The sequence below is a fragment of the Diceros bicornis genome, chromosome 9 (assembly GCF_020826845.1).
Source record: "Diceros bicornis minor isolate mBicDic1 chromosome 9, mDicBic1.mat.cur, whole genome shotgun sequence".
Lineage (NCBI taxonomy): Eukaryota > Metazoa > Chordata > Mammalia > Perissodactyla > Rhinocerotidae > Diceros > Diceros bicornis.
The window spans coordinates 17589998-17604051 of record NC_080748.1 but is presented as its reverse complement, the minus strand read 5'-3'; the positions used below and the strand labels follow the sequence as shown (position 1 = coordinate 17604051).

General features: G+C 35.5%; 1 protein-coding gene across 5 annotated transcripts in view; it reads right to left on the bottom strand.

The window, feature by feature from the left end:
• Positions 1 to 14054, bottom strand: part of NBEA (neurobeachin) — a 696720-nt gene that overhangs the window by 595818 nt on the left and 86848 nt on the right. For all 5 annotated transcript variants that reach the window (XM_058547999.1, XM_058548001.1, XM_058548000.1 and 2 more), the window contains exons 7-8: positions 12087 to 12206; positions 9072 to 9218 (exon numbers count right to left, since the gene is read on the bottom strand). In XM_058547999.1, the coding sequence (XP_058403982.1) occupies positions 9072 to 9218; positions 12087 to 12206 (267 nt within the window). The remainder of the gene's footprint in view (positions 1 to 9071; positions 9219 to 12086; positions 12207 to 14054) is intronic.

The window sequence follows — 14054 nt, the reverse complement described above, 5'->3', positions numbered from 1 at the left end:
CGTGTTCACCACCAAAATACTAATTACAACCCATCACCACACACATGTACCGAATTATCCCTTTCACCCTCCTCCCTCCCCCCTTCTCCTCTGGTAACCACCAATCCAATCTCTGTCCCTATGTGTTTGTTTATTGTTGTTATTATCTACTACTTAATGAAGGAAATCATGTGGTATTTGACCTTCTCCCTCTGACTTATTTCACTTTGCATTATACCCTCAATGATGTACACCTGAAATTTTTACAATGTTATAAACCAATGTTACTACAATAAACAAAAAATTAAAAAAAAAAGACAATAACTGCTACAGATTGAAACACCTCAAATATATTTAAATCCATGAGTTTATAAGGATACTTTAAAAATAGTAATTGGAAACCTTTGAATAATGAGGAAATGGCATTATACTACTTTCCCTAAATGGCTATTAGGTAGAATTATTAGTCTGAGCTGGTGGAGGAAAAAGTCGTGAGTACATAAAAAATGTACAATTCTGGTATCCAAAGTATAGTATAGCTATAAAGCAATAAGCCTGATATTTTAAAGTTAATAAGTAAATATAGCTATATAAATATGATCAAATGAGTGGTGTATTTTGCAAGAGTCACCTCAGAACTACTGACACGTATATCCTATTACTCAAAACATTCCTTATATTTAAGATTTTTTAAAACTATTTTCGGAATCCACAGCATTTTTTAAAGACCTTTATTAACAGATGGTTGCAGTTTGGTGACTTTTTTGAAAAAATTAAGTTATAAATTTTTATTACAAATTAAAAATGAGGTTCTTAATCAACTTGACCAAACACGAAACTAAAAATTTAAAAACCTTTAAAGATGTATTGAGAAAAATCAGGCTTTTTTTAAACAAAGTTTGTCATTATCAAAAAGAGACATCTTTAGTTAAAGATAATTAAAACCCCAGGCTGCATAGAAAATGCGGATAGTTCTAGTTATCTGGTCAAGGGCCAAAAAGCAAGCATTTGAGATCTTCAGCTCTAGTCTTTTGTTCATTTCTTACTGCTGGAGCGTCATTTCTTGTTGCGTGACTAAACCGGATGATGGCAGAGATGGTAAGCCAGCATTTACTCAGTCTCGCCCTGCTCAGCCTCAGTAGACGACAAATTCTCAGCTGGTAGATTGGCTGCTTTGTCTCTTTGCCATCTTGTGGCTTAGGGTTTTCTGGGCAATTGCATTGGTATTTGAAGTTTGCAGCAGTACTGATGTTGAGACGGTTGCTGATCCTGGATCTCATCTTGATTTTCCTTATCTTTTTCAAGGCCATCCTCTAGGCCGTCTTGGGAGAGGAGGGCTCCTGCAGAGCGGTGGTCTATAACCCCAACACATGTTCTGTCTCACTGGTCCACCTCGCTCTTCTGCACCTTGGTTGTCAGTACCCTCCATCACTTCTCCCTGCATAAAAAGGGTTGGAATACCGCAGTCAATGCCCATGGGGTCTCTGCATGTGTTAAGGTGGGCACTGTGGCCTGCACTGGGGCCGGGGCAGTTGCGCCTGGCCTTTGGAAGCACTCTCCGATCCCTCATTCCTTTTCCCATTCTCACTGTTCAGGTAAGTGTGCAGGTCATTGTGTAGAGGACCCCTTGAGATGTGGACAGCGTCTATAATGGTTACCTCTGAGCCATATCTACCAACTCAAACTAGAATTCCACCAGGGCCTGTACCATTTGCTGCCTCTGCACTCTTTTCTCTTTTCAACATCAAACTCCACAGTCTCTCCATCTTCTGCACCGCAAAGGTACTTCCTCAGGTTATTCTTTACGGCAGTCTGGTATACAACTAAATCATCCTAGGTGTCATTTCTGTTGATGAAACCATATCCATTTCTTACATTGGACCATTTTACTGTTCCTAAAATCTTCCTTGTGATGACATTCTTGTCCCCCTCAGGCACTGCAGATGGGAGGCCGGCTGGGGCACTGCTGCCTGTGGTGCCGAGTTAGGTCTCAGCCTCGCTGCTCATGGTTGTAGTGATGGTGACTGGGGCTCTCGGGAATCTGCTATCTACTCCCACTACCAATTGAATTGTACAGCATTTTAAATTATACTTTTGAAGTCATCCTCAAGGGATGCATTTAATTTTTTTTTAAAAAAAGATGATGTGAGGCCATGCTTGACAAATTAATAAGTGTCATAAAACCACCTTTCATAAAAAATATAGTATAGGGGGCCAGCCCCGTGGTGCAAGCAGTTAAGTGTGTGCACTCCGCTGCGGCAGCCCGGGGTTCGCCGGTTCGGATCCCGGGCGTGCACCGACGCACCGCTTGGCAGCCATGCTGTGGCGGCGTCCCATATAAAGTGGAGGAAGATGGGCACGGATGTTAGCCCAGGGCCAGTCTTCCTCAGCAAAAAACAAAAAAAAAAGAGGAGGATTGGCAGATGTTAGCACAGGGCTGATCTTCCTCACACACACACAAAAATGTATATAGCATAGCTCTAAAGTAACAAGAACTGTTTCCTTGTGTCACTTAAAAACTGCCCTTTCAAGCAATTCCAAAAGAACTGCAACTAACTTGAAAAATGTTAGCATATTTTGAATATGTATATATCTTCCAAAAGATACGGGCTAAAATGAAAAATCATTAAAGTATGATAGTTTAAAAATAAACTATTTTTATTTTGCAGAGCAAGTTTACATAACCATATTTCATATGTACATAAGTACACAGTACCCAGAGGTTTTTGTTTCTATAAAATTTTTATTTACAAATACATTAGACATAAATGTATAACACAGTAAAAGCAAGTAATCAGGAGACCAGAAAAAACCAACTATGTATACACAGTTTCTCAAAAAGAAAAAATTATGGAAATGGAGTGGAGAAATATTACAAAGCAAGAGATAATGTCTTGGTATGAAATGTACTAGAATGATAAAAGCAAAACTAAACAAGTATACTTTCAATTATAATTTAGTGTTTCTCTTTGAATTCTAAAAGGACACTACCATCTTCATTAAATAACAGATTTTTCCCCCCATTTAAACTAATTGTAAGGTGTGATAATCAAAATCACCCATGACCGCTATGCTGCTAAATCCAACAGCCATTTCTCAGTCCTCAATTTACTCAAAGTGTCAGCAGCATTTGACAATCAATCATTTCCTCTTCTTTTAAACACTTCCAGGTCACCGTACTCTCCTGTTTTACCCCCTTACTCCCTTGCTCTCCTTCTAATGTTCCTTTGCTGGGTCCTCCTCATCTCCACAACCTCCAAACATTGGCTTTCCCAAGGACTCATTACTCAGTCATCTTTTATCTCTGAACTCACTTCACTGGTACCTAAATCCAGTCTCATGGCTTTGAATCCTGTCTCTACCTTGCCAATGCTAAATGTCTATCTCCAATCTAGACTTCTCCCCTAAACTCCAGACTTACCTCACTTCTCCATTTAGATGTCTAATTGGCATCACATAGCAAACTCTTGACCTTCCTCCCCAAAACTTAGTCCTTCCAAGTCTTCCCCATTTCAGCAAATGACAAGTCCATTAATTCAGTTTTTCAGGCTAAAACACATTGGGTCAGCCTTAAATCCTCTCTTGCTCCTTTACCCCATATCCACCGTGACAGAAAAATTGTACTAGCTTTACCTCCAAAATATATCCAAAAGCTAACCTCTTAGAGTTTTATTTTAGGTATGCTTTATCAAAAATCCAACCAAGTTCCATTGCTTTCCACTGCTATCAGCCTTGTCTAAACTACCATCATCTTTCACCTGAATAATTGCAATAGCCTCCTAACTAGTCTCCCTGTTTTCACCTTGGTCCCCTATTTAACATAGCAGCTAAGTGATCGTTTTAAAACTGATCTCAGACCAAGCCACTCAAGATTCTCCAAAGGCTTTCCCTCTCCTTCAAGAGTAAAAACCAAAGTCATAACAATCACCTGCAAGCCTCTGAATTCATCTCACCCTCTCCCTCACTCCCTTAATCCCAGCCACAGTGCAACACAATCACAGTGGTCTTTAATCTAAGAAGTAAGAGCCTGCTAACGGCCTTTACACTTGCTCTCCATTTACATTTATATCCCCTTCCCAGAACCTTCTATTAGAGTTGCTATATATATTACATTTATATACATTATAAACCAAAAAAAGTCAGTGTAATAATTTTTGCTTTAATCAGTTGTATATATTTTAAAGAAAATATGAGAAAGGATATTTTATTTTACCCATGTTTATCATTCCTAACGTTCTTTATTCATTCCTAATGACCCAAGTTTCTTTCTTTAGCCTGCAGAGTACATCTGGTGCCAACAAACTGCCTTTATAAGACTTAAAAGAATATTTTCACTGGAAGAAGAACTCTGGCTTGATAAGTTTTGCTCCAGCTCTATGGCTTTTCTGATTTCTGATGAAAAGTGTGCAGCTATTCAAATAATTCTTTCCCCTATTTATGTCTAGTTTTTCTCTGCCTGCTTTCAAGATTTTCTCTTTCGTTGGTTGTCTGTAGTTTTACTATAATATGTCTACTGGAGTTCTCTTTGAATTTATTTTGCTTGGAGTTTACTGAGTTCCTTCAATCCATAAATGTAAGTTATTTACAAAATTTGGGAAGTTTTCTATCATTATTTCTTCAAATATTTTTTCTGGCCCTTTCTCTTATACTTTGCATATTAGATTTCAAAATTGCCCCATACATCTCTGTGGTTTTGTTCTTTTCTCCCTAATCTTCTCTCTCTCTTCTAATGTTTCTAGCAAGCTATACTCAAGTTCATTTATTTCTCTAGCATGTCCATTTGCTAATAAGCCCATAGAGTGGATTTTTTTTTTTACTTTCGATATATTTTTCAGTTCTAAAATTTCCATTTGATTTTTTTTATTTTGTGGCTGATAATTCCCATCTTTTAATTCATTACAAGCAAATTTTTTTTTTACCTCACTAGTTATAATAGCTCCCTAAAAGTCCCTGTGTGATAATTCCATGATTCTGGGTTATCTGAGAAGTGGAGTGTGCCAATTTTCTCTTTCTTTAAGAATAAGTCACATTTTCCTGGCTCTTCATAGGATGAGTAATTTCAGGTTATATGCTAAACATTGCGAATATTATTCTGTGGAGACTGTATTGTTCTGAAAAGTACTGATGTTTCTGTTTGGGGGGGGTCACTTTCTTAAACACAAATATAGAGTGTCATGCCTCGTACGGGTGGTGTTTCAGATCTCAGTTCAGTTCTTGAAGCCTTATTGACAATCTATTATCAGTTTGTCATAATCATACATGGTTTCAGGGGTCAGCAAGAGACGTGGGCTGAGTTTTTTTAAACACAGAATTCAGACCCTTTTTTGGCTGGCTGTTTTCTGGGGTTGCCCATTAATCTCCATGTAGTGCTGGTTGCCTCAGTGCTTTTTACCCTAATTTTTCTAAGCAGAAAGTTTTCTATCACAGTAAAAAATAGGGAACTCAGCCCATGCAGACCACTTGTACCATGTTTTGACACCCCTCTGAAACTTGCCTGCTTATATCCAGTCTCCTGAGCCCTCAGGTAGACATTTTTCATATTATGTCCAGAGATTTTAAGTGGTGATTTGTGGGAACATCACTTGGTGAGGAGCTCATCCTTCCAAAAAGTACTAAAAGTCCTTGAAAGTGATTTTGCATTTTGGAGGTTGTTTTATACATCTTCTCTTATCAACTAGGCCTTTATCACAATAAAATAAACTGATAAAAATCATTATGCTATCATTTTCTTAAACAGAGGACAGAACACAAAGCTAAATATTGAAATATCTAGCAACAGAGACAAACTGCTTGACACATGAGGTTATATGACAATTAGGAAATGTCCAATAACAATTATAAAATATCAAAACTGTGTTAAAATCTGTTTGCAAGCTTATGTCAAAAGGCCATTTTATATATAAGACTTCATAATCTTGTAGACATTCAATAACCCCAATCAAATGGGGTTATACATTCTACACTAAACTTAACTCACAGTAAATTTTACTATACTTGACCAAGTTTCAGTGAGAAATTCTGTATTTAACAAATTACTTCCAAACTTAATGATTTATTTGATTAATGATACCCTCCCTTATTTACTGTTTACCGAACATAACCAAGCACAGAATATTCACTGACAAGCTACACTGCTCAAAACCAGGCATTCCACAGAAAGAAAATTATCTAGCACTCTCTGATGACCAATAGGTCAAAACCACTTGGGATAGACTCCATAGTATATATAGTTTGGTAACCTTATTTAGGGGGGGAATTAATTTATTTTATTTATTTCAAGGCACAGATGTTGACATACTATCCATATTAAGCTCAGAATCGTAGAGAAGACTGACCCATTACAATTACAGAAAGCTCCATATAACTTGAGACAGCAAATATAAATACTGTGTTATTACAAAATAATTAATAATTTAAGCTTCATTTGTGATGTAAACCAAATACCAAATAATTATTATACCCTATATACCTTGAAAATTCCACTGCAACCCTCTACCCCTTCACTCACAGGAAATGACTTTGCCTCCTACTCTACCAAGAAAATTGAGACTATAATGTGCAAACCACCTCAGCTTTTTTCCCTGTCATAACACAATCTGATCTTCATTTGCATCCTTTTCTCCTTCCTTTCAGTCTCTGAATTTCTAGGAAAAACTTTTTAATGTCAAAATTTTTGCAGATGCTGGTCCTAATAGTAATTGTTTTTAGTATTTACAAATTGAGAAAATACACATGCACCCGTGGATTTACAGTCAACCTCCATTAAAAATAAGGGGCCCAGTAGGCTATGCTCATAGCCTGGGAACTTTCAAAACTTAATAAAATACTTTTTCACGTAAACCCAAAATTTAGAGGTCTTTTCTTTTAAAAGTTCTGACTTTGATATGGGTACTCTATCGTCCATCTTAGGATGCTAGGATTACATTCTGTATCACATCACTGCTTGTGTTAGAACACGGTAACACAGGGTTACTACTCATTTTCACTGTCAGTATAGAAGAATGTGATAAGAAAGAGCCATATGGGGGCTGGCCTGGTGTTGTAGTGGTTAGGTTCGCATGCTCTGCTTCGGTGGCCTGGGGTTCATGGGTTGGGATCCCGGGCACAGACCTACACACCACTTGTCAAGCCATGCTATGGTTGCCTCCCATATACAAAATAGAGGAAGACTGGCAGAGATGTTAGCTCAGGGCCAATCTTCCTCAAGCAAAAAGAGGAGGACTGGCAACAGGTGTTAGCTCAGGACCAATCTTCCTCACAAAATAAAAGAGCCATATGAGAAATTACTAAGTTTGCAAAGTTGTTCAGGACAAGGCTTGCTCCTTTCTGAATGGGAGAATTTCATAACTGTTTATAATTAGCCCTTTTTCCTTTTTGCTGCCAGGAAGCTCCCATCAATTCTGAAATTTCACTACAGCAATCATATTGGATTTATAATTTGCATATCTGTATTTCTTGACTTTCTACCTTTATTTATATTTCATTGGTGTGATTGCCACTCTACTTAATATCATTCTGTTAGTGCTTGAAGAAAGCCACTTCAAATATTTTACAGAATAAGATAAAGAAGATGGAAAGGAAGGCAGGCCGCATATTAATCCAAAAATCTGAATTACAGAAAACATTCCCATGCAAAGCCAACAGGTGGCAGAACTAGGATGCAAACCCAACAAAAGAAACCCATGAAAGAAAAGTGGCTGTGCAAGCACAAATTCATTTCTAGGGACAGTAAAACAAATAATACGATAGGGACAAAAGATGGTAGCAAGTATTGTCACCTCGAAATAAAAATGACAGCATTATTGTCATTCAATATTATTATGATTATTAAAATCACTAAGAACAGAAATATCTTTTAATATGAGTAAGTTCAAATTGTCACTTATATGTCCAATATAGAACATAAAAATAAAACCAGAAATATTAATTTAAAAAAGGCAAAAGAAGAAATATTTTTAATGTTTAGTACCCGTTTTCCATAACATAATCTTCGCACTGATTAAACACTAAGTTTAAAAAAAACAGACATGTACTCTTGCACAATTACAAATACTTTGACTTACACTGTATAATTCTAGCTCAGCTCCCAACAGTTTGGGATGTCACAGTTCCCAGTGTGATTTAAATAAAACTCACATATATTTCCCTAGCCAGGTATACTGCACATTAAAAACAAATTCTTATGTACATACAATATCTTGCCTAAATATGCCTTTGTTCTGAAAGTTAAAAACCAGGAAGAATATGATAGATCATATTAAATCATTGGTTTTGCAAAATTAGGATACTTACTGTTGTACCCACTTCCTCACCTATTGCAAAGGACAAGCAAAAGTAGAAGCTAAAATTGAATAATTTCAGCCACATGTAATATTTTATACCATTTTCCTTCCAAATCTTTATTCTTTCCAAGTCATCTCTAATTTGAACAGGAAGAGTCATTTCATTTGTTCATTATATAATTTTTTTTTTTTTTTTTTTTTTGTGAGGAGATCAGCCCTGAGCTAACATCCGCCAATCCTCTTCCTTTTTTGCTGAGGAAGACGGCCCTAGGCTAACATCGGTGCCTATCTTCCTCCACTTTATATGGGACGCCGCCACAGCATGGCTTACCAAGCAGTGCGTCGGTGCGCGCCCGGGATCCGAACCAGCAAACCCCGGGCCGCCGCAGCGGAGCGCGCGCACTTAACCGCTTGCGCCACCGGGCCGGCCCCCATTATATAATTTATATACTTCAAAATCTGATATTTCAAATACTACATTGAGCAATATAGTTTTATAAAATTTATTATTTCAGAATTATGTCAACAAAAGCCATGGTTTAAACATTATAAAACATTCCAAAGAATAAAAAAAGTTCATGAAGGGAAAATAGATAAAAAATGAAAAAGCACCTTTGAAACAAAGTGAAACACATAATAACAACTGAGTTTCAAAATATAGAGATGACTTTTAAACCACATTGAAGAAACACTATCACTATATATTATACCACATTTCACACAGAATTTATCACGTAGAATTGTATCACACTGCGCACAGAATGCATATAGAACTTCCCACAGAATTTACAATAAGATAGCTATTACTACCTTATATCCAGGGCCTAACTGATGAATTGCAAATATCTGTGCAGGGTTGAGTGCTTCACTGAATACATACACGGCACCAAGTTGACCACAGAATACTCGGTTTGCATCAGCAGTTTCTGAAGATCCGAGAAAGCACTTGTCATAGCTCTATTTTTAAAAGTCATAAAAAAATCAAATGCATTATTTTGTAATGACAAAATACATAAGGATACCTGCCTTCATTGTCATGAATACCTTAATGCATAACAATTACAACAGAAGAAAGCATCAATTAAGACTTTATGAAGTATTTAAATAATAAAAGCCAGCTAAAGATTTTTAGGAAAAATAAATCAGTTAAATGTTTTATATTTATGGGCAAGCAAAACAAACAAGAATCATCTACTCAATAATCACTTGATCACTTTCCAAATTTTATAGTTAAAGGTAGGAGGGCTTACAATTATTTATTTACAAAAGTAAAACTAATTTTAAAACTCTAATGATTTATAATTGTCCATATATAGAGAGATTCATCTGAATCAGAGAATAACTATTCCAAATTTTAACCATAAACACATAGGGTCTAATTTTTAAAATTCTACCTAATTTATCCAGGATGGATATATCCCTTTATTTCTCCACACTAAGTCAAGGACACAAAGAAAATCACTTCCTTTCTTACATGTGTTAGGCATCATCCAGAATCAAATGAACAATACTCACCAAAGTCAGCTGCCTAAAGCAGATGGTACAGTGCTCTCCATCTGGAGAGTTCAGCACCAAAGAAGCCACACATAACTCTACTTTTTAAAATTCTACCTAATTTATCCAGGATGGATATATCCCTTTATTTCTCCACACTAAGTCAAGGACACAAAGAAAATCACTTTCTTTCTTACATGTGTTAGGCATCATGCAGAATCAAATGAACAATGCTCACCAAAGTCAGCTGCCTAAAGCAGATGGTACAGTGCTCTCCATCTGGAGAGTTCAGCACCAAAGAAGCCACACATAACTCTACTTCTTAGATCTCACCTAACACTTGGCCCCACCCATCCAGACCAGTGAGCGCAGTCACTGCCCAGGTTCCTTCCCCCCTCCTCACAGGTTATTCCATACCCTAGCACTGATAAGCAAGACATTATATATGTAAGAAATCCCTTTGATGCCTCAACAAAATAACAAAAAATTTGTGAATGAGGTACAAAGACAGAAACTCCTCATTAAATACTCAATCTTTAATTAAAAGTATAAGAACTTAAGAACTGACTACATAATGCATGTGTGTACATGTGTTATTGTCCAGGCCTCTCCATTTCTTGGAGAACTACTGCAAATAATTAAAAAATCTAAGTTCTTTCTTTCCTTTTTTTTTTTTTTAATATAACTGTAGAGTTAATGACAGTGAACAAGGTCTCTGGGTTTTCTCCCACTCTAGAATAAAAAGACTGTCCCCTCTAGAGGGCAGATATGAAGCAGAACTTCATCTGTGTATTCCAATTCTGACAAAATCATACTCATAAATATTTACTGACTGGCCCAACTATGAGTTTCTAGAGCAGATAAAGCAAATTTTTCTTGTAAAGGAACAGATAAATATTTTAAGCTTTGCAAGCCAAATGCAGTTTCTTGCACATAATCTTCTTTGAGCTTTGTTTGTTTTTGTTTGTTTGGGTCTTTAAAAAAACAACTTTAAAAATGTAAAAACCAAGATTCTTATTAGCTCCTAGGTTATACAAAAAACAGGTCAAGGGTGAGCTTTGGCCCACAGGGTATATAGTCTTCTAACCCCTCACGCCGGAATAAACCATGGACTATGCACACAGGGCTATTTCAGAGAATACAAGACAGAACAGGAGCCAATTCCTGTCCTCGAGGAGATTAAAGTCTGGAGAGATGCAGACAATACTGAGAAGTGAACTTTGTTAACAAGAGGCAAGTTTTTATAAAACCAGGTATGCTGGAATAGTTGTATATTATTGGGTTTGGAGGTACTTTGGGCATTAGAACACATCTTTTACTTTTCCTTTAACAAGCCAGGATGGAGACAAGGGAAGGTCCAAAATAGAGAAATAAGAGCTCTTGAGGTTTTAACTCTAGACATCCTCTATCCAGAATCCAACTGTGTGACTCCTCCACTGCTAACATGCTGTCGCAACTATTCTTATCTCTTTGTTATTATTGCAACAAGTCATTTAACCCATCTCCCTGCTTCTGTCGTTGTTTCCCTTCAGAATATTCTCAATACTGTCTCTGATTGATGGTTTTAAAATACGAGCCAGCATCACGTCACTTGTCTGCTCAAAACCTTCCAAAGATTTTTATGCCAGGTAAGATGGGAAAGCCCAAGCCTTATGTTTGCACGAGACCCTTCTTTTTTGACCCTCTACTATCTGCCTAACCTCTTCTCTGAACATTATTCTGTCCCTTCCTCCCTCTGCTCCAGACAAACTGGCTGCTTTGTTGCTTGATGAACTTTGTAGTTCTGCCTCAAAGCCTTTACACTGACTCTTTTCCCTGAATGGGATATTTCCCCCAAATATCTACATGGCTTGCTCTCTCAACTCTTCTCACTAAGATCATCTCTGCACTATGTGGCTTCTCCCTTCCCTACCTTATGCTTTCTATACCTGTTACCACTTAATTTTTCACCATAGCATTTATCACCATTTATCTAATAAATAATAGTGACTACATGTTATTTATTCATTCTGTTTAAGGTCTTCCTTTCACATCCAAGTAAGGTGTAAGACACATTTTTTAATGCTTGAGATTCTGGAAAGAACAGAACATTGCACTGAAGTTTTTGACCTAATACTTAATAATTTAGCCAAGCAATTTTCCTTTTTTGTATCATGAATCATGTCATTTAGCAATTATACTAAATTTAAGACTTAAAAATTCACTTAATAGAAAAAAGCTTTTAAAGTAAAACTATTAAGTTTCTACCAAACTATTTTATTATTCAATGTATGTTAAACAGGGATATCATACACTCAAATCCATTAAAAACACAGAATAAAAAACACTTACATCATTTGTGTTAACATGCCAAGCCATATCACCATAGGATACCAGCTGTCCATTAACATAACACCGAATTTCACTGTTCCTCCATCGATTGTAAATGTGGACAATGCTGATCATGTACCACTTAAATGAAAAAAAATTTAAAGACATCCATATGCAATGTTTAGTTATCATTGTCTAAAAAGCAATCATAACATTCATAACATACCATAAAAAATGCTTTAAATAATATTAATGATCATCCACTCCCATTTTCTCAAGTTCCCCCTCCCATTTCTCATTTTGCAGATGAAAGAAGTGACTCATAAAAATAAACTTGTGATGGAGACAGAGGTAGAAACCCTTGAACTCTAGAATAATACTCCTTCCACTATACCAAGATCCAAAAATTGTAGAAATACAAATATATTTGTGTTCATTCATTTAATAACATTTACATTGTACCAGGCATTGCAAAGACAGACCAGAGGTGTAGGTCTACTGAAATTTATGGTGTAGTGAAGGAGACATACATTAGACAAGGAAACAAATATAGAATTTCAAATCATGATGATTACTGTGGGGAAAAAGGAACAGTGTAACTGAGAAGGAATACTTTGGATTGCATGGTTAGGAAAGACCTGTCAAAGGAACATTTTTATAACAATATTATAATAAGATTTAGGTGGTTTCAATTCCAAAATTTAGATTTATTAAATCCAGAAATAATTATATATTTTTAACTTAATAATGTATGAATATTCACTAAGAATCAAGGAATGAGTTTATATTGAGTTCTCATTTTCTATAATTACTGGGGTCAACAAAAAGTGTCTATTTTGATATGGGATGGTTTAAGTTCTGTAAAAATTTGTAGATCTAACCCTTAGTCTCTTCAAAGTTGATAGACTAAAGCAGAGATTATACAAATATTTTTTCTAAAATATAGAAAAATACAAATGATTTATGAATATTTAAACAAGTATGCCTTCAGTGATTAAAGAGAGGAAATTAGACTAGTTTCCCCAGAAAACATAAAAATATAAAGCATAAACTTTGTTGTCTGGATTACTTAAAAGCACCATTCAATTATTTCATATACATTTTGAAAAATATAAAACTATAATAGTAATTCTCAACCACTAAAATATTAGTTATTTCAAGGTGTCTGAAATACTTTAAACAAAATTCAATTTCATTCGTTTCAATTTAGAAAATAAAAATAGCGCACTGAACAACTCATAGGAGACAGTAATACAAAACAACATTGTTCCTTAATGAAAAAAAAATGTCAGGTCAAACCATTTAACCCCTAAATCACACGTCTTTTTTTTAAGTTGTTTCATTCTAGGTAATCTTAACTCTATTTTATTACAAACTTATTCTTTGATCAGAAAGCAACATATATGCTAGTCTTGATTAAAATCAGAAGAGAAAATCTTTAAAGTTAGTCATTTAACAGCTCATGTTTCTAAATATTATAAAATTATCAAGAAGTCATAAAAACCGAGCTTCAAATAAATTTAAGAAAAATTTTATAGAATTTTACATGTATAAGAATGAAAATTTACCCATATTACCCTCACTCAGTTTGACAATTTTCAACCAGAATGCCATCTAGGTAACAAAGGAGATACAATCTTTATATTTTGGAGTAAAATTTTTTGAAATTTTAAATTTCTAAGTAGAATAGATATAAATAGAAAAGGATTTTCTACTGCCCAAAGACAATTTTAAGATAAATAATATTAGATGTATTATTATAGTTGTTTACATACCTAATATAGAAAAGCACTCATTCAACAAATATTTATTGAGTTCTTACTACTATGTGCCAGATAATTTAGTGTACTAGGCAGGATGAACTTTAAATTCATATAGACATAAACTGAGTTCCCAGGTTAATAGCTCTATGACTTCTGGCAAATTACTTAGCCTCTCTGAACCTATTTCCATCTCTAAAAAAAGAGAAGTAATAATGCCTACTTAGTG